This window comes from Hyperolius riggenbachi, chromosome 9 (assembly GCF_040937935.1).
Source record: "Hyperolius riggenbachi isolate aHypRig1 chromosome 9, aHypRig1.pri, whole genome shotgun sequence".
NCBI classification, from domain to species: domain Eukaryota; kingdom Metazoa; phylum Chordata; class Amphibia; order Anura; family Hyperoliidae; genus Hyperolius; species Hyperolius riggenbachi.
In genome coordinates this window covers 129,417,131-129,439,304 of record NC_090654.1, presented here as the reverse complement: position 1 = coordinate 129,439,304, position 22,174 = coordinate 129,417,131, and the positions used below count along the sequence as shown (strand labels likewise).

Sequence of the window (22,174 nt, the reverse complement as noted above, 5' to 3'; positions counted from 1 at the left end):
ACCACAACACTGAAGAACTTGGCAGCCTTCCAGACACAGGCCGACAAGTCTGACAGGGGAAAGATACATTGATTTATTACTGAGACTGTGATAGTAGAAAGAGCTGCAGTAAGCCAGAACACATTAGAATAGCTTTAGGAACTTGTAGGATGATAAAAAACAGGATGCAATTTTTGTTACGGAGTCTCTTTAATGGGAAGCTCAAATTTATAGGCTGGTGGGTCATACTAGACTTATATTTTAGTGTCCTTTCTTCACAGAGGGACGCTGTTCTACTGTATATATACATTGTTGTCCCCAGGGGCCATTCTATAATCACAGCAAGATGTGCAGTCCCTTCTCTCTGTCGGCTTTACTGGTCATGGGAAGCACTATCCCCCGACTCATAGACTGAGACAATCATAACTCTTCTTAGATTGTACCACCTATCAAATATTATTGAATTTCAGGTATCCTGCAATGTTTGGTAAAGTCATGATTATGTACTGGTTTAAACTTCTTGGACCAATAGTTCAACTTTTTCTCTATGTTGTATCTTGTTTAATCATGAGGAATGCGAGAATTGGTGTACATACCTCAATGTTTGTATCTTTTTATGTAAAAATCAATAAAGATTTCTTAAAAAAACAAAAAGACAGGAATATCTCTATAACCCAACTACCATCAGTGTTTACCCTTAACTATAATAAAAAATAAAATAAAAGGGGCTCATTATAAGCCTTCGACGCACACAAGATTTTTTTCTCCCTTAAAATGATCCTTAGGGCTGGTTCACACAGATGCTTGGCGGCGTTTACCGTCAAGTGTTTGGGACTCGTCGGCTAAATGCTCCCATTCAAGTGAATGGGAGGGTTTAGCATTGCGCGGTTACCGTCGATTGAGCAAACGCGGCGCTTTAATCAGATTTAAAGCGTCATTTCAGCCAGCCCTTGAAGCGGCATGCGGGGACGAAAGACGCCGATCGCCACAGGAAGTCGACGATTGCTGTACCGCCGCCCCCGAACGATAAGTCACAGGACAACGCAGCTTCCGCTGCCTGCCGTCTGTGGGGACCAGCCCTTAAAGTGTCCACTGCAATGATAACAAACAATATGCATACACCTCTCAACTATCTACTGAGAATCCTGTTATGGTTATGGTTGGCCCAAGTATTATTAGGCCCCTTTCACACTATTGCATCATGTTGCGGTACTCTCTCCGCCTCTCCCATGTCGCAATGGCCATTAATCTCATTTTTTTTATAATCTTTATTTTCAACAAAGCATTAAGAATCAATTAACAAATGATTAGTCAACAATTATAATCAAGACCAGTATAATACATATAGAGCACACAATCTCAGGTCACATACAGTAGTTGCCATTCTAGCAGAAAACTGTAAAACATGCACATCCTATGAACATATGTGCAATACGCAATTAAATACAGCACATCTAAACCACCAAGTCTGTAACATCTTCAGTAACAGCCAGACTGATATGTATCGCTGGCTACTTATATATGCTTCCTCTTTGCAATTTTTACTAAACCTTTTGACCTCCAAGCCCCCCTCCCCCCCTTCCTTCTGGGCGTGGATCCCGTTCCCACCATGGGCCTCAAATATTGAATCACAGCTAAAGAAGAAGAGGCATAAGAAGAATAAGGAGTGAAGTTGCATTGTGTCCTGGGAGCTGAGGCAGTTGGAGGGGGGAAGGGGGGTTGACCAGTGTTTAGGCCAGGCATCCCTGTATGCAGATCAAATGTTTGATTTCTATATGATACTGCGCTCACCACCGCCGCATCAACAGTTTAGTTTGAGGGCTGTACAACAACGTCAGTTGTTCAAGATGAATTGTTCAAAAAGCAGCCACCCTCCATCACAGAGTCCTCCACATCAGTTTTACACCAGATTAGATGTTTGACTGAAGATTGACAAACTTTGGTGTGAAGCAAGCACCCTGGAGAGGAATAGTGGGAGTGCTATGACTCCCAGTGTCTCTGCACCAGACACGCCACCAAACCAATGGCAGTCAAGTCAGCACTGCCAATAGTACTCGAAAGCTCTTTATTGCTTTAAAAGCAGCATGATGTAATTGCTGTAACAGCTACAGCCCCGCTGTGTGACTGAAGATTGACTGGATTTCCTGTAGGCTTGTTTAAGGTTTGTGATTCAGACACTACTGATGCCTTAAAGTGACCCAGAGACCAAAGCTTTTAAAGATTTTTTAGCCCCAAAAGCTTGGATACTTCCCCCGCCATCCTCCTGCAGTCCTCCATTAACCACTTTACCCCCGCCCGTACGAATTTCTCCGTCCCTTTTTCCATCCTTTCACCCCCATGGACGGAGAAATCCGTACTTTCCGCGCTCCCGCCGCTGCCCACGCTCCCGCTCGCTCTAGCGCGCACTCCCGCTAGTAAACACGCCGCTCGCCCGGAGATCAATGAACGGGAAAATCCATTCCCATTTGTTGATCTAAGCCCCGCAATGATCCGCTGCTTGTCCAATAAGCAGCGCGATCATTGTGAAAAAAAAAAACTTTCCCAGCCTCCTAGTACTTCCTCCAAGCGTCCGGAAGGATGCTTGGAGGTCGCATTAAACAAAAAGTTACTGTTGCCATCTTGTGGCCAAATAGTAAAACTGCACCCTAAGGCATTTTTCACATACAAATTCATTACTTATATACAAAAAATTAACTCATTACCTCCCACACTCCCCATTTTTTTTTTTTGTAATTAAAAAAAAATTAAAAAATTTACAATTAAAAAAAATACTTAAATAGTTACCTTAGGGACTGAACTTTTAAAATGTTTATGTCAGGAGGGTACAACACTGTTACTTTATAAACTATGGGCTTGTAATTAGGGATGGACGCAAAACTGAAAAAAATGCACCTTTATTTCCAAATAAAATATTGGCGCCAAACATTGTGATAGGGACATAATTTAAACGATTTTATAACCGGGACAAATGGGCAAATACATTTCATGGGTTTTAATTACAGTAGCATGCATTATTTAAAAACTATAATGGCCGAAAACTGAAAAATAATGAATTTTTTCCCACATTTTTCCTATTTTCCCATTAAAACATATTTAGAATAAAATAATTTTCGGCATAATACCCACCTAAAGAAAGCCTAATTGGTGGCGGAAAAAACAAGATATAGTTCATTTAATTGTGATAAGTAATGATAAAGTTATAGACGAATGAATGGAAGGAGCGCTGAAAGGTGAAAATTGCTCTGGTGCTCAAGGGGTAAAACCCCTCAGTGGTAAAGTGGTTAAGGGCCGCGATCATCTCCGGTGTTCGTCTCAGTCAGGCCCAGTCTGACTCAGTGACGTCAGTTGGGGGTCTTCTGCGCTTGCACAGAAGGTCCGCGCATGCGCATAAGGCCCCCTGCTGACGTGATTGAGCCGAATACTGGAGCTGGTTGCCACTTAACGGAGGCACTCAAGAGGACAGTGAAGGACGCATCAGTGCTTATGGGTCTGGAGGAAGCCCCGGGTAAGTAAAAAATTTTAGTAGCCTTAATCTTTGGTACACTTTAAAGATCACCAGGACTGCCAGGCAACCAGTATCGTTAATAAAGAAATACATTTGGAAGCCTCCATATGCTGCTCACTTTGGTGTCCTTTAATCTCCTCCACTGAACTGTCAAAGTAAAGCATATCTGTCATTTTAGGAATTAGAGAGTGTGATATTTTTTAAAGTTATATCTAATTTAATGTAACTCAGAATCCTCAAATGTCCATTTTTGGAAGAATAGACTTTCAATTTGCCCTTCTTTTTTTCTAGCGGAGACAGAAGAGGTTCATCAGGAACTGTCTCAGTATGATCTAGATGACCTTAAACTGATCCACGAGTATTTCAAGAATGATCTAGTCTACATTGTCGAGACAATGAGTACAAGACGTATCCTGGAGAACCTAGAGTCTCAAAACATCCTCAATAAGGAGGTAACTGAAAAGATATGCACCAATTTTTTGTTTGTTTTCCTTAGCCAGTATACAGTACACACAAACAGCATTTACTGAAAAGAGCAGCATCCTTCACTTAATTAAAACAGACATAAGCAATTTTGTATCGGTTTTAGAATTATATTTTTTTGCCAATAACTGCTTTGTATAGTTCTCATAACATGAAATTAGCTTTTGTTTCTTATTCTGCCAAGATAGCCATTCTTATCCACACTTGAACCTTGTTTTCCTAATATGAAAGATGTCTTTCATTATACATAAACACCAGCACTTCTATAATGCATTTCAATTTATCCTGTGATCTGTATGTATTTGTTATGTATTTATGTATTCTCATGTCCTGGTACAAAATAGTTATAAATGATTTAGTCAGTGTTTGCCCGTTGTAAAATCCTTCCTCTCCCTGATTTACATTCTGACATTTATCACACGGAGACATTTTTACTGCTGGCAGGTGATGTCACTGGAAGGAGATGCTGCTTGCATTTTTGGCAGTTGGAAACAGCTGTTATTGCCCACAATGCAACAAGGCTTCCACAGTGTGATGTCAGTACCTCAGTGCTGTGAGGCGCTGACATCACACTGTGGGAGGGGTTTCACCACAAAATCAGCCATGCAGAGAACCTGATGATCCGTTTGAGAAAAGGAATAGATTTCTCATGGGAAAGGGAGCATCAGCTACTGAATGGGATTACCGTATATGCTGAAGGGATAGAGAAAAGGACGGGAAGACACCGGGAGCCCAATCTGGTGTAGTATCTCACGTGTGGTTACGTCTATTAGTAAGAAATGATCGCATATACTCACAAAGCTGGGTTGCGCATGAGGCAACCAGTCTATATCGCATGTGGGGAAGTACCGTCCCCACTCGGCCTTGTGAGGTGATCTCGATGGTCGCAGCTCCTTTGAAGAAAATTACCACCTGCCAGGTGGTGACCCCTTATCACAGGGGGGGGGGGGGGATGCAACACGGGAGGATAGGAGGCGCCCTGATGGGTACTGATAGCACGACTCTTACGTCGACAAACGAATTCAATAGATAGACATTAGGTCAGGTTAGTAAATTAGTAGTTGGTATTGATATGTACTCTGGTACAGAGAGTATCAGTGTTGTTAGGTAGTTTTATTGTTTTTCTAAAAGATGGAATGATCCTACCTTAATAAGCAGTCATTCCATAACAGTTGTTAAAAAAACGACCTTTATTGGAGCACCCAAATAATGACAACGCGTTTTGCGGTTCAAACCGCTTCATCAGGTCGTGTATCGTGCCTTGAGATAAAAAAGGAGAAGAGACAGGGCGCTAAATACAGGGAAAAGGCTCTCATTCTATGCATAAATACATAAAAACAATTAGCAGTTGATTCAGTGGATTCATCAAAAACACAAGAAAGAATGCATTTCACTTAAGTATATGGCTAAATAGCTTTTTCATATATAGTCTGTATACTGTGGATGAGTGTAAACTCAGGAACACGCTCAGCATGTTACTTTTAACAGGTCCTTTTTATACACATATTCCATGGCTTCTGGTGTGTTCACTCATCCACAGTTATGGAATTACTGCGTATTAAGGTAGGATCATTCCATCTTTTAGAAAAACAACAAAATTACCTAACAACACTGATACTCTCTGTACCAGAGTACATACCAATACCAACTACTAATTTACTAACCTGACCTAATGTCTATCTATTGAATTCGTTTGTCGACGTAAGAGTCATGCTATCAGTACCCAGGCCCGTTTTTAGCGCCGTGCGGCCCGTGCCGCCGCCCGGGGCGCTGTTGGGAGGTGGGCGCTGAAATGGAGGGGGGAGCCGGAGCCACGGGGAGGGCAGCCCGACCTCTCCCTCACTCTCCTGGGCCGCCCTCCGTGCTCCCCCCTCAGATGCAGAGCGCAGCAGCAGCCAGGGAGGAAGCGCTGTAAACAACATACCTCCCTGCGTTCCAAGCGCTACTCTCTCGCCGCCGGTCTCTTCCTCTCTGCCGCCTATACGATGATGCACACGCTGGTTCCCAGTGCAGTTTCTAGGCTAAAATGCACCCAGGGCGAGTGTGTAAAAATTGCGCCCCCCCCCCCCCCCCCCCAGCAAGGTATGGGTGCCCGCAGTATAGGTTAGCCAGGTCTAGTTGCACTTAGTATAGGTCCCCCCAGTATAGGTAGCCAAGAATAGGTATCCCAGTATAGGTAGCCAGGCATAGGTGAGCCAGTATAGTTGCCCCCGCTATAGGTTAGCCAGGTAGGTGCCTCCAGTATAGGTAGCCAGTATAGTTGCCCCCAGTATAGGTTAGATAGGCAGGCGCCCCCGGTATAAGTTAGTTAGGTAGGTGCCCCAGTACAGGTTAGCTAGGTAGGTGCCTCTAATATAGGTAGCCAGAATAGTTGCCCCCAGCATAGGTTAGATAGGTAGGTTCCCCCCAGTATAGGTTAGATGGGTAGCTGCCCCCCAGTATAGGTTAGATTAGGTAGGTGCCCCCCAGTATAGGTTAGATTAGGTAGCTGCTCCCCAGTATAGGTTAGATTAGGTAGCTGCCCCCCAGCGTAGGTTAGATTAAGTAGGTGCCCCCCAGTGTAGGTTAGATTAGGTAGGTTCCCCCCAGTATAGGTTAGATAGGTAGGTGCCCCTCAGCGTAGGTGAGATTAGGTAGCTGCCCCCCAGTATAGGTTAGATTAGGTAGCTGCCCCCCAGCATATGTTAGATTAGGTAGCTGCCCCCCAGTATAGGTTAGATTAAGTAGGTGCCCCCCAGTGTAGGTTAGATTAGGTAGGTGCCCCCCAGTGTAGGTTAGATTAGGTAGCTGCCCCCCAGTATAGGTTAGATTAGGTGGCTGCCCCCCAGCGTAGGTTAGATTAAGTAGGTGCCCCCCAGTGTAGGTTAGATTAGGTAGGTGCCCCCCAGTGTAGGTTAGATTAGGTAGGTGCCCCCCAGTGTAGGTTAGATAGGTAGGTGCCCCCCAGCGTAGGTTAGATTAGGTAGCTGCCCCCCAGTATAGGTTAGATTAGGTTGGTGCCCCCCAGGGTAGGTTACATTAGGTAGGTGCCCCCCAGGGTAGGTTAGATTAGGTAGGTGCCCCCCAGTATAGGATAGATAGGTAGGTGCCCCCCAGCGTAGGTTAGATTAGGTAGCTGCCCCCTCCTTCCAGTATAGGCTAGATTAGACAGGTGCCCCCCAGTATAGGTTAGATGGGTAGCTGCCCCCCAGGGTAGGTTAGATTAGGTAGGTGCCCCCCAGTATAGGATAGATAGGTAGGTGCCCCCCAGCGTAGGTTAGATAGGTAGCTGTCCCCCATAATGGAGGGGGGAGCCGGAGCCGCGGGGAGGGCAACCCGACCTCTCCCTCCCTCTCCTGGGCCGCCCTCCGTGCTCCCCCCTCAGATGCAGAGCGCAGCAGCAGCAGCAGCAGCCAGGGAGGAAGCGCTGTAAACAACATACCTCCCTGCGTTCCAAGCGCTGCTCTCTCGCCGCCGGTCTCTTCCTCTCTGCCGCCTATACGATGATGCACACGCTGCTTCCGGCTAACAGGAACCAGCGTGTGCATCATCGTATAGGCGGCAGAGAGGAAGAGACCGGCGGCGAGAGAGTAGCGCTTGGAACGCAGGGAGGTATGTTGTTTACAGCGCTTCCTCCCTGGCTGCTGCTGCGCTCTGCATCTGAGGGGGGAGCACGGAGGGCGGCCCAGGAGAGTGAGGGAGAGGTCGGGCTGCCCTCCCCGTGGCTCCGGCTCCCCCCTCCATTTCAGCGCCCACCTCCCAACAGCGCCCCGGGCGGCGGCACGGGCCGCACGGCGCTAAAAACGGGCCTGCTGGTTCCTGTTAGCCGGAAGCAGCGTGTGCATCATCGTATAGGCGGCAGAGAGGAAGAGACCGGCGGCGAGAGAGCAGCGCTTGGAACGCAGGGAGGTATGTTGTTTACAGCGCTTCCTCCCTGGCTGCTGCTGCTGCTGCTGCGCTCTGCATCTGAGGGGGGAGCACGGAGGGCGGCCCAGGAGAGGGAGGGAGAGGTCGGGTTGCCCTCCCCGCGGCTCCGGCTCCCCCCTCCATTATGGGGGACAGCTACCTATCTAACCTACGCTGGGGGGCACCTACCTATCTATCCTATACTGGGGGGCACCTACCTAATCTAACCTACCCTGGGGGGCAGCTACCCATCTAACCTATACTGGGGGGCACCTGTCTAATCTAGCCTATACTGGAAGGAGGGGGCAGCTACCTAATCTAACCTACGCTGGGGGGCACCTACCTATCTATCCTATACTGGGGGGCACCTACCTAATCTAACCTACCCTGGGGGGCACCTACCTAATGTAACCTACCCTGGGGGGCACCAACCTAATCTAACCTATACTGGGGGGCAGCTACCTAATCTAACCTACGCTGGGGGGCACCTACCTATCTAACCTACACTGGGGGGCACCTACCTAATCTAACCTACACTGGGGGGCACCTACCTAATCTAACCTACACTGGGGGGCACCTACTTAATCTAACCTACGCTGGGGGGCAGCCACCTAATCTAACCTATACTGGGGGGCAGCTACCTAATCTAACCTACACTGGGGGGCACCTACCTAATCTAACCTACACTGGGGGGCACCTACTTAATCTAACCTATACTGGGGGGCAGCTACCTAATCTAACATATGCTGGGGGGCAGCTACCTAATCTAACCTATACTGGGGGGCAGCTACCTAATCTCACCTACGCTGAGGGGCACCTACCTATCTAACCTATACTGGGGGGAACCTACCTAATCTAACCTACACTGGGGGGCACCTACTTAATCTAACCTACGCTGGGGGGCAGCTACCTAATCTAACCTATACTGGGGAGCAGCTACCTAATCTAACCTATACTGGGGGGCACCTACCTAATCTAACCTATACTGGGGGGCAGCTACCCATCTAACCTATACTGGGGGGAACCTACCTATCTAACCTATGCTGGGGGCAACTATTCTGGCTACCTATATTAGAGGCACCTACCTAGCTAACCTGTACTGGGGCACCTACCTAACTAACTTATACCGGGGGCGCCTGCCTATCTAACCTATACTGGGGGCAACTATACTGGCTACCTATACTGGAGGCACCTACCTGGCTAACCTATAGCGGGGGCAACTATACTGGCTCACCTATGCCTGGCTACCTATACTGGGATACCTATTCTTGGCTACCTATACTGGGGGGACCTATACTAAGTGCAACTAGACCTGGCTAACCTATACTGCGGGCACCCATACCTTGCTGGGGGGGGGGGGGGGGGGCGCAATTTTTACACACTCGCCCTGGGTGCATTTTAGCCTAGAAACTGCACTGTCAGTACCCATCAGGGCGCCTCCCACCCTCCCGTGCTGATTGGGATTACCATTTCTCCTAAACTTCTTCTTTCTGTGATTTCGCCGCCGCACTTCTCCCCGCTCAGCAAGTAAGTGCTGTCCCCGCTGTGTCCCTGCTGCCGCCTTCCCCCGTAGCCCTCCTCATGCCTCTCCTGCAAGGACCCGGAGCTGGCTGTCCCCGCTGTGTCCCTGCTGCCGCCTTCCCCGTAGTCCTCCTCACGCCTCTCCTGCAGGGACCCGGGGCTTGCCTGTATGCTGCTGGCTGCAGCTGAATACACCTCTGCCCTCACAGCTCTCCACATTAAGGTGGACCTGATCTCTTGCACAGGGTAAAAGGAAAACAGAGAAAAGCACCCTGTATGTATTTAGACCGTTCAGCCTGTCTAATTCCCCCACAGCCCCCCAGCAAAGCACCCACAGCCATGTACAGCCCCCCAGCAAAGCACCCACAGCCATGTACAGCCCCCCAGCAAAGCACCCACAGCCATGTACAGCCCCCAGCAAAGCACCCACAGCCATGTACCCCCCAGCAAAGCACCCACAGCCATGTACAGCCCCCCAGCAAAGCACCCACAGCCATGCAAAGCACCAAGCAAAGCCCCCCCCCATCCCCCCAGCAAAGCACCCACAGCCATGCAAATCACCCAGCAAAGACCCCCCCCCCCCATCCCCCCAGCAAAGCACCCACAGCCATGCAAAATGCCCAGCAAAGCAAAGCACCCAGAATAGCCCCCCAGCCATGCACCCCCCCTCATCTGTGACTAATCACTACTGTAATTTGATCTCTCCCCGGTGTCACCTGACTGCCACGGCAGAGCAGCTAATTTTAAAGCACAGGATGTGCACAGGATGTTAACTATATGTCTGCTCCCAAGCAAGCAGGATGTAGACACACTGCAGATTTATTGCAGGATTTGTATCAGCTGTAACTAAGAAATCCTTTTCTTTAAAAAAAGATTATTATGCTGTATCTTTCAGAGCAGAGAGGAAGTTCCGAGTGCCATTCATGGTGCTGGACAGGACCCAGGATGTTCCAGGATGTGCGTTTTGGACTTTGGCTGGCTGGCTTTGGCCGTTTCTAGAACTGGCTGGCCAATGTCAGAAATTCCCAGCATTTTGGACTTTGGCCGGCGTCAAATCGGCCAGTTCTAGAAACGGCCGGCCAACTCTAGAATTGGCCAATTTCTGGTTTTGGCCGTAACATATACAATTGAGGTTCAGTCTTACCTTGCTCTCTGCTGACTTTTGCTCTATCCTGTCTATAAGGCTCTACACTGTGTGGTTTCTGCCCTATAGATTGTAAGCTCATAAGGGCAGGGACCTTCTCCTAATGTTTCTTATATTCCTGCAATTTATCATACAAACATGTACCAACTACACATTAACTACAGTGGGATGCGAAAGTTTGGGCAACCTTGTTAATCGTCATGATTTTACTGTATAAATCGTTGGTTGTTACGATAAAAAATGTCAGTTAAATATATCATATAGGAGACACACACAGTGATATTTGAGAAGTGAAATTAAATTTATTGGATTTACAGAAAGTGTGCAATAATTGTTTAACCACTTCAGCCTTCAGTATTTTTCACCTTATGCATCTGAGCAATTTTCACCTCCCAATCATTCACCAATAACTTTCCACTACTTATTACAATTAATTGATCTATATCTTGTTTTTCCGTCACCAATTAGGCTTTCTTTGGGTGGTACATTTTGCTAAGAATTATTTTTTTTCTAAACGCATTTTAACAGGAATATTAAGAAAAAATGGAAAAAATTCATTATTTTTCAGTTTTCAGCCACTATAGCTTTAAAATAATACATGCTACCATAACTAAAACCCACATATTTTATTTGCCCATTTGTCCCGGTTATTACATCCTTTAAATTATGTCCCTATCACAATGTATGGCGCCAATATTTTATTTGGAAATAAAGGTGCATTTTTTTTAGTTTTGCGTCCATCACTATTTACAGTTCTGTGTTCTCCCCAGAGATTTTTTTCAGCTGGGTAGCATGGAAAAGTAGCCGGGTGGTATGAAAAAGTAGCCAGGTGGGGCGAGATGAGAGAATGCAGGGCTGGTGCTTCTGTTCGCAACTCTGTTTATAGCATGGGAGGAGGTGAGCTGATAACAGCCGGGTGCTCACCAAAACTAGCCGGGTGGAGCGCCCGGCTAAAAGAGCCTGGGGAGAACACTGTAGCTTATAATTTAAAAAATATAAGTTGTATACCATCTTCACATGCATATTAACCCATTCAGGTTCCGTGGTTTTCACGAGAGAAATGTTCACCTCCCATTCATTAGCCTATAACTTTATCACTACTTATCACAATGAACTGATCTATATCTTGTTTTTTCCGCCACCAATAAGGCTTTCTTTGGGGGGTACATTTTGCTAAGAGCCACTTTACTGTAAACGCATTTTAACAGGAAGAATAAGAAAAAAATGGAAAAATTCATTATTTCTCAGTTTTCAGCCATTATAGTTTTAAAATAATACATGCCTCCATAATTAAAACTCACGTATTGTATATGCCCATATGTCCCGGTTATTACACCGTTAAAATTATGTCCCTATCACAATGTATGGCGACAATATTTTATTTGGAAATAAAGGTGCATTTTTTCCATTTTGCATCTATCACTATTAACAAGTTTAAAATAAAAAAAATATAGAAATATTTCATCTTTACATTGATATTTAAAAAGTTTAGACCTTTAGGTAAATATTTACATTTTTTTTTTTTTTTTATTGTAATTGTTTTTTTTATTTATAGTAAACATTTTATTTGGGTAGTTTTGGGAGGGTGGGGGGTAAACAATAGATTTATAATGTAAAGGTGTGTTGATTTTAATTTATTTTCATTTTCAGGTGTAGTTTTACTTTTTGGCCACAAGATGGCGGCCATGAGTTTGTTTACATGACGTCACTCTAAGCGTAACACACGCTTAGAGTGGCGCATCAGGAAGGGAACGTCCAGAAAAGGCGCAGCTTCCGAGAGAAGCTGTCGCTTTTTCAGCGGGGGAGAGGAATCAGTAATCAGGCTTCATAGCCCGATATATTGATTCCCTGACTACCGAATCCGTGGCCGGGAGTGCGCGTGCACGCGCGCGATCGGCCGCGGGGGCGCGCGGTAGCGCACATGGTTTCTGGACGTAGTTTCTACGTCCAGAAACCAAAATAGGTTAAACAAGTTCAGACCCTAAGGTAACTATTTATTGTTTTTTTTTGTTTGTTTTTTTAAATTGTAATTTTTTTTATTTTAGTTGGATACTTTTTGGGTGTGGGAGGTAAACAGTTAATTTTAAATGTAATTTATTGTGTCTATTTGCAATAAAAATGTATGTACATGTAGTTTTACTATTTGGCCACAAGATGGCTCACAGGAACTGCAAAGAGGACTTTTTTTTTTTTTTAGAATGACTGCAGCCTCTGAAAAGAAGGGACTTAGATTAATGAATGGGAACAATATTCCCATTCATTGATCTCCGTGGTACCGGGAGGGTGGCACGGGAGCGCGCCTCGGCACGCACGATCGCGCACAGCAGCCTTTTGGACATGAAAGTCATGTCCAAAAGGCGAAAATAGTTAAATAAAATTAGGCAGGTGCATAAATTTGGGCACCACAAAAAAAATAAATGAATTCAATATTTTGTAGATCCTCCATTTGCAGGAATTACAGCCTCTAAATGTTTCCTGTAGGTTCCAATGAGAGCCTGGATTCTGGTTGAAGGTATTTTGGACCATTCCTCTTTACAAAACCTCTCTAGTTCATTCAGGTTTGATGGCTTCATTGACAGCTCTCTTTAATTCACACCACAGATTTTCAATTATATTCAGCTCTGGGGACTGAGATGGCCATTCTAGAACGTTGTACTTTTTCCTCTGCATAAATGCCTTAGTGGATTTTGAGCAGTGTTTAGGGTCGTTGTCTTGTTGAAAGATCCAGCCCCGACACAGCTTCAGCTTTGTCACTGATTCCTGGATATTGGTCTCCAGAATCTGCTGATACTGAGTGGAATCCATGCGTCCTTCAACTTTGACAAGAGTCCCAGTCTCTCCACTGGCTACACAGCCCCACAGCATGATGGAACCACCACATTTTTCTGCAGGTAGCAGGTGTTTTTCTTGGAATGCTTTGTTCTTTTTCCTCCATGAATAACACCCCTTGTTATGCCCAAATAACTCAATTGTAGTTTCATCAGTCCACAGCATCTAATTCCAAAATGAAGCTGGCTTGTCCAAATGTGCTTTAGCATACCTCAAGCGACTCTGTTTGTGCTGTGGGCGGAGAAAAGGCTTCATCTGCATTACTCTCACATACAGCATCTCCTTGTGTAAAGCGCGCCACATTTTTGAACCATGCACAGTGACTTCATCTGCAGCAAGATGATGTTGTAGGTCTTTGGTGCTGGTCTGTGGGTTGACTCTGACTGTCCTCACCATGCGCCGCTTCTGTTTAGCCGAGATTTTTTTTTGGTCTGCCACTTCGAGCCTTAACTTGAACTGAGCCCGTGGACTTCCATTTTCTCAATATTTCCTCAATATAGGTCCTTCTCAAAATATTAGCATATTGTGATAAAGTTCATTATTTTCTGTAATGTACTGATAAAAATTAGACTTTCATATGTTTTAGATTCTTACACACAACTGAAGTAGTTCAAGCCTTTTATTGTTTTAATATTGATGATTTTGGCATACAGCTCATGAAAACCCAAAATTCCTATCTCAAAAAAATTAGCATATTTCATTCGACCAATAAAAGAAAAGTGTTTTTAAAAACAAAAAAAGTCAACTTTCAAATAATTATGTTCAGTTATGCACTCAATACTTGGTCGGGAATCCTTTTGCAGAAATTACTGCTTCAATGCGGCGTGGCATGGAGGCAATCAGCCTGTGGCACTGCTCAGGTGTTATGGAGGCCCAGGATGCTTCGATAGCGGCCTTAAGCTCATCCAGAGTGTTGGGTCTTGCGTCTCTCAACTTTCTCTTCACAATATCCCACAGATTCTCTATGGGGTTCAGGTCAGGAGAGTTGGCAGGCCAATTGAGCACAGTAATACAATGGTCAGTAAACCATTTAGCCAGGTCGTGCTGAAAAATGAAATCTTCATCTCCATAAAGCTTTTCAGCAGATGGAAGCATGAAGTGCTCCAAAATCTCCTGATAGCTAGCTGCATTGACCCTGCCCTTGATAAAACACAATGGACCAACACCAGTAGCTGACATGGCACCCCAGACCATCACTGACTGTGGGTACTTGAAACTGGACTTCAGGCATTTTGGCATTTCCATCTCCCCAGTCTTCCTTCAGACTCTGGCACCTTGATTTCCGAATGACATGCAAAAGTTGCTTTCATCCGAAAAAAGTACTTTGGACCACTGAGCAACAGTCCAGTGCTGCTTCTCTGTAGCCCAGGTCAGGCACTTCTGCCGCTGTTTCTGGTTCAAAAGTGGCTTGACCTGGGGAATGCGGCACCTGTAGCCCATTTCCTGCACACGCCTGTACACGGTGGCTCTGGATGTTTCTACTCCAGACTCAGTCCACTGCTTCCGCAAGCCTGGAATCGGTCCTTCTCCACAATCTTCCTCAGGGTCCGGTCACCTCTTCTCGTTGTGCAGTGTTTTTTGCCACACTTTTTCCTTCCCACAGACTTCCCACTGAGGTGCCTTGATACAGCACTCTGGGAACAGCCTATTCATTCAGAAATTTCTTTCTGTGTCTTACCCTCTTGCTTGAGGGTGTCAATGATGGCCTTCTGGACAGCAGTCAGGTCGGCAGTCTTACCCATGATTGCGGTTTTGAGTAATGGACCAGGCTGGGAGTTTTTAAAAGCCTCAGGAATCTTTTGCAGGTGTTAAGAGTTAATTAGTTGATTCATATGATTAGGTTAATAGCTTGTTTAGAGAACCTTTTCATGATATACTAATTTTTTGAGATAGGAATTTTGGGTTTTCATGAGCTGTATGCCAAAATCATCAATATTAAAACAATAAAAGGCTTGAACTACTTCAGTTGTGTGTAATGAATCTAAAATATATGAACGTCTAATGTTTATCAGTACATTACAGAAAATAATGAATTTTATCACAATATGCAAATTTTTTGAGAAGGTCCTGTATGTTCCTAACTGTGGAAACAGACAGCTGTAATCTCTGAGACAGCTTTCTGTATCCTCCCCTAAACCATGATGGTGAACATGTTTGTCTTCAGGTCATTTGAGAGTTGTTTTGAGACCCCCCCCCCCCCCCATGTTGCCACTCTTCAGAAAAAATTAAAAGAGGAGGGAAACTTACAATTGACCCCCTTAAATACTCTTTTTTTATAACCGGATTCACCTGTGTATGTAGGTCAGGAGTCACTGAGCTTATCAAGCCACTTTGCGTTCCAATAATTAGTTCTACAGGTTTTGGAATTAATAAAATGACAGCAGTGCCCACATTTATGCACCTGCCTAATTTTATTTAAACAATGATTGCACATTTTCTGTAAATCCAATAAACTTCATTTCACTTCTCAAATATCACTGTGTGTCTCCTATATGATACATTTAACTGACATTTTTTTTTTGTAACAACTAACAATTTATGCAGGAAAATCATGACGATTAACAAGGTTGCCCAAACTTTCGCATCCCACTGTATGTATATATTTGTAGTCGTACTACTGGCTGCAGAGGCGCTTCTACAGACCAGCTGACCAGCTAATTGCCTAGAGCGCCAGATTTATGGCAGGCGCTTTGAGGAAAAAAAAGTTTATTTTTCCTGTCCTTAGAGACTGAAAACTTAGGGAACGGAGATAAAAAGTTCTAATGAAAGCCTTTGCTGCTCAGCCTCAAATAAGGAATCTACAAACCTTTTGTCTACAACACTTTGTATGGCATTCCCTAATGTTAGTGTTATCTCGAGATCTAGAGTGTGTCTGTGTGACTCCTGTCCTGCCCGCCCCTCCTTATGACTTGAAAAGAAGAGAGTAGGATGGTGTCTGTGTGCATTCCAGAACAGACTAGCCAGGAGGAAGGAGGGAGATTTTTCCCCAGGCTGCTGGTACAATATATAAGGCAATGTGAAGCACTAGGCTGGTTGAGGGAAATAAATGTATAATTTGATGGCAAGCTGGTAAATGTACACAGCATGATGCAGAAGAGAGGCTTGCCTCCTACAGTGTCCCTAGAAAAAAACTCTGTCTGCTTTCTCATCATTGTAAAGACTGCATGTGGTTAGCTAGATAAGGTATTACACAGGTTGAAAAGTTTTCGACAGTCCCTAGACTCCATGTGGCTGCTGCAGCCTTGTGTGAGAGACAGGCAGGACAGGAGTCACATTACAGGCAAGTCGCCTCTGTGTTATGTGGCTGCAATACAGATAAGTTATTTGCTCCATGTCAGGCTATTCTCAGTCTCTCTCCACTCCTCCTCTCTCCCTCATTCACCTTTGCCCCCCCCCCCCCTTCCCCTAGTGCTGGCTGTCTTTTCCTCCTCTCAAATCAAATAAAATCAAAGATAGCTTTATTGGCATGACCAAGATTCATTACAGGTATTGCCAAAGCAAGGGGAAAAGGGGGACATGGAAGGGGGGTGGGGTAGGGGGACAATGGCTAAGCAGTATGTGGACATTTTTTAGGTTTACAGTTCCGTTATGCTCCTCTCAGTCTGTGGCATGCTGTGACATAGCGCGCAGCGATTGTCACTGTGGATTCCTCTTCTCCCAGTAGGATATATGTTTTTCTCTCATCTTCTAATGTGAGAAAGTCTGGGAATAGTTCCAACTATTTCTTAAAGTAAGTGTCCCTGGTTGCAGTATATTTGGGGCAGTGCAGCAGGAAGTGGCTTTCATCCTCAAGGGTCTTCTGCTCACAGTGTTGGCACAGTCTCTCCTCCCTGGGTTTGTACGTCTGTCTGTGTCTCCCAGACTCTATTTCGAGGTTGTTAGCACTCAATCTGTAGACACTCAGGATTTTCCTCTCTTGAGAGTTTTGGAGCTTTTCCAGGTATGGGGCCATTTTATATTCTCTTTGTAGAGACTGGTATATGTTTAGCTTTTGTGACTGTTTTATTTCACGCCTCCATTTTCCCACATAGTCCTCTTTGCTCTTGGCTGTTGTGTGTTTCATCTGCCTCTCTCTGGATAGTGTAATTGTTAAGGGCTCTGCCTCTGGCACAGGCAACCTGGGTTTAAATCTCTGCTTCTTCCTTTTCAGTAAGCCAGCACCTATTCAGTAGGAGACCTTGGGCAAGACTCCCTAACACTGCTACTGCCTACTGAGCAAGTCAGCACTGAGTCTGCCAGGAGAAAAGTAATTATAAATGTTCCTTGTTACTCTCTACTTTGACCCCCCCCCCCCCCCCCCCAATCTTACCCTTACAAATGAATCACCCAATCTTATTATTAGTAACCCTAGCCTATAGCTGTCAATACATGCATTCATTTTTACAGATTCTTTCAAAATGATCGAATATGGCAATTATCAACCACCACATCGATCAGAATTTTAATCAATCCATGGCAAAAATGTACCAAAAGTACAATCAAGCAGTACATTTTTACAATTGGACACAGCGGTATAGAGGCAGTAGATCGGCGGCTCGTAGTATTGCACTGAACCACTACTGTAATACAATTATTGTACACATGTTTCCTTGCCTGGAGTGACAAAATGGCCAGAGGCACCCCTGACTGGCTGTCATGACTGTACAGTGTCTTGAACCTCTCATGTACATATGATCCCCAATATTTGTTTTGTACTATGTATAGTGCTATGGAAGATGATGGTCGCTATAAAAATAAATAATAATGTGTTTGTTTAACCATTTCTGTGCTAGCAGTCTCTGCCCATCTTAAGGATCAGAGACTGCTGGCAGGTAAAACGCCACCTCCCGACGAATCGCCACAATCACGCCATTCTGCCCCCACCGCAGGCTCCTCTCTCTGCTGTCTTTATGACAGCAGAGCTTTGTGTGCAGGTCAGGAGCCGCTTTCATTGGCTCTTGACCATGTCAATCAATGTAATGGGATTGGCTTACAGTGATGACAGGGTCAGGAGCCAATGAACACAGCTCCTGAACGGCTCAGAGAGCTCTGCTGTCATAGAGACGGCAGGGCAAATGCTTTGCATCGGGAGAAGACGGTGTGATCGGCGGGAGTGGCATGACTGCGCGGTGGGATGATTGAAATATACGTCCTGTCAAATTCGCGCTGCCACATGCAGGACGTAGATTTCAACTGCGTCGGTCTGGAAGAAGTTAAAGAATTCTTTTCAAGTTCTGGTGTTCCCTTTGGTCAGAAAAACATTTGGCTAAATGTCTTGTTAGACAAATGTGCAATCTCTAACTCCATGTCAGTGGCTTGGCATCTGCATCTACAGTATTTGGAATTAAGTTAATGGGAAACTCTGACTGTCATGCCCACCTAGGGAAGAATTATCCACAAGGTACCCAAGGCAGCTAGCTTCTTAGTATAATAAAACAAGGCACTCCCTCAGGATTCTACAAGCTGTGTACAGGCAGAAGACATTCAGACTGCTCAGCATCTGTTTATGCCTGAATGCTTGCCACAGAGCCACTGTCAGCCTTTTCTTACTATACTGTGTGTGGCCTTTCCGGCAAGAAATAGACAGCCATGGTAATAGACTGGCTCTACCGCTGGCAGAAGATAAGTGATCACTCTCTGTGACTGTCCCAGGATTCCAGTACAGTCAGTCTAGGCAGCAGACAGGAGCAGCCAGCTTATAGGTATAATGGCCACTGTGTGATTCTGTGTTAAAGCGGATCCGGGATGAAAAACTAACTATAACAAGTAACTTGTCTATATATCTTATCTAAAGTTTAGATCGTTTACACAGCATATCTAGCTGCAAACAGCTGCAAAAGTTTATGATGATTTATTCCTGTGATACAATGAGGGCAGCCATGTTCTGTTTGTCACATTGTCACAGGCTGAGGGCTGGAGATGCTATCAGCTTGCCTGTGTATAAATTCAGTCCCCTTTCCTCCTCCATCCTCCACTCTGCCTCTGAAATCAATGACTGGTAAACTCCTCCTCCTCCTGCCCAGACTGAGCTCCCATAAGCCCTTGCTACAGTGCCAAGGCACAAAAGAAGCTGTGGGCAAGGCTTGTTTTGTTTATAGGGAATTATTGTATTAAAACAAAACAAAAAAAGTATTTGGCTTGAGGAATGCCCTATAAACTATATGAAAGGAACACAATTATGCAATGAGTAAAAGTTTATCTCTGATCCACTTTAAGGAGGAGGGTGCTGCTAAGGCCAGATGATACATACACAGTTCAAGACATTTACACTCCGTAAATTCTGTAGATTTTATCTCATCTAAGTTAATTGTTTCTAATAGATCTCAAGACTAAACTTTCCAGAGTGCTGCTATCATTGAAAAGTCCACAAAAAAGGGTATTTAGAAACAGCTGGAGTGCTCATCAGGATTGCTATGATTCAATACCTTTATTTATCCTTGTAAAATAAATTGACAACCGACCATTTGAGACAGACAGACGGAGATCTGTACAGAGGGATCGACAGCTGTTTCATGTTATCTCATAACGCTTTGCCAGGACAATGATCCATCTCCTTTGCCCACTCTTAAATAGTAAAGAGAGGTAATTACTTAATCATGTACTATGGGGTACGCTCCTTTCACTGGTCAACGTCACCTAGGACCACTTCACGATTTAACCCCCTACAATTCAGGGTGGAGATGTAGAAACTTTTCATAAGAGATTTAGGGAGGATTAATATATCCAAAGTTCCCAAAAATGTGAACACCTTAGTAATGCAATGCCATTAAGCGATTAAAAACTTTTGAGAGTGTTTTAAAGCTTGTAAACTTTATGATGATTAGTATAATATTTAGTATAGCTAAGCTAAGGGGAGAAGCTGTGTGTGGCAGCGGGTGTGCGGCGGAGATCTTTAATCAAGCTCATTAGAGGATTTTGGCGTGGAAACCTTTTTTTTAAAAAAAGGTACAGGTAAGTATCTATGGTTAGTTGAGAATAATAAATTACTTTTTTTGCCATCGTGTTTTTTTATTTCATATAACCCTTTGTGGTAATGGGTAAAGGGTACCATATACTCCTATACTCATTTCTCCTGGGTAGGGAGCTGGTATCTGGGGGTTCCCTTCTTAACAACTTGAGGACCGTGGGCTTACACTCCCCTAGTGACACTGACCAGGCTATTTTTTACAATTCAGGCCACTGCAGCTTTAAGGGCTCGCAGGGCCGTACAACTCAGCACACAAGTTATTCCCCCCTCCTTTTCTGCCCACCAACAAAGCTTTCTGTTGGTGGGCTCTGATCGCTGCTGCCTTGTTTGTTCATTTATTTTTATTGATTTGTTTTTGTTTGTTTTTTGTTATTCCCAGTCATTAGCCTATGACAGCTGATCGCTCCTGATCCTCTGTAGGGGACAGCCGAGTGACATGGCTGTCCTCAGTACAGTGCTGCCTTAGATAACAGCACTGTACATTGTAAATAAATGGCAGTTTCGCCATCTAGCAGTCTCCTAGCGGCGATAAGAGCCCCCCCATACCATGGACCTTGCGGGCTGGTATAGCTCAGGGTGCGAAGCCCCATGCTGCCGGGGCTCCGCATTCTGGCTATCCCAGCCTGCATGGGGGACAAGGGGTTAAAGAGGCTTTAGAGGGGGGACCCCACGTAATTTTTTTTCCTGACACTCTGAACATATATATATTAAAAAATAAATAAATTCATTTATATACATGTTAATGCATTATCTGTAATTTTACTCCATTTACTTTGCTACTTTTTTTCTTTAACTTTAACATCAATATTCTTAAAAACGATTAGGTCTTTTTGAAAATGTTTCCTCTTGTTCCCATTGTCCTTCTTAACATCCTTCTTGAACGTCTGGTTCGCAAACATTTGCGGCAAATTTGAGTTCACAAAATGTGATGTTCGTTACATCACTATAGGGGATATGCAGTTTAATTTTGTTGTTTGGGGATAAACCTTCTTAATTGTGTTAATTTAGAGACATGCTTGCCTAATTATGTATTTTGGGGACATGCTGCCTAATTCTGTTATTTGAGGGCATACTGCTTAATATGGTATTTCTGGGTCATTCTGTCTAATGGTGGCATTTGAGAGACACATCGCCAAATTAAGTTTTGCTTACTAATTATGCAGTGTAATGCATCATATTATGAAATCTGTATTGCAGATCTATCTAGCAATGAAGAAGGACCTGGGGGCATTTTACTTTTCTGAAAAGCTTATTGAAGATATTCTGATCCTTGGAAAGGAAGCTATTCTGGCATTCTGGGAGACACTCTACGATCTACAGATAGATTATCTACGTCCTAACTTGTTCACGCTCAAGGATGAAATCAATAAATTAGGTAAAGATAACATAGAGTAACAAACTGCTTTATGATTACATAGTGCTTTACTTATATGTGCCTAACACACGCACAGTGGTTGTTGCCCGAAGAGATTGGGCCTCAATCCCTTGGGGGACATTTCAAGGGCTGAGCTCTGTACAAGCTTCACGCTTTGGAAGGGGGATGTCGGTGCAGAGCATGACAGAAGGGCCTCCAGCGGGAGAGGTAAAGAGGGGAACAGTGTGCTTGGATCCAGTGTTCTTGATCTAATGCCTAATACACACGATACGTTTTTTCGCTCGATTTTACACCCCATTCTGCGCTCAATTCTCTTATTTTCCGCTAGTTTTTCTTATCTTTTTCCATTCACTTGTATGAGAAATTGAGAGCAGAATCGATCGAAAGGAATTTCGGACATGACGGGAATTATCTATCGGATCCATCTATCGACCGGAAAAACGTATCGTGTGTACCCAGCATTAGAGGTGCCCTTTAACACTACAATCTTCCAAACAATACCATACG

The 22,174-nt window shown here is 44.6% G+C and overlaps 1 protein-coding gene across 1 annotated transcript in view; it reads left to right on the top strand.

Moving 5' to 3' along the window:
- The window catches only part of LOC137532688 (NACHT, LRR and PYD domains-containing protein 6-like), a 138,507-nt gene that overhangs the window by 60,518 nt on the left and 55,815 nt on the right, over window positions 1–22,174 (top strand). Inside the window, exons 3-4 of the mRNA XM_068253504.1 lie at window positions 3,776–3,936; window positions 21,490–21,667. Of these exons, the coding sequence (XP_068109605.1) occupies window positions 3,776–3,936; window positions 21,490–21,667 (339 nt within the window). The remainder of the gene's footprint in view (window positions 1–3,775; window positions 3,937–21,489; window positions 21,668–22,174) is intronic.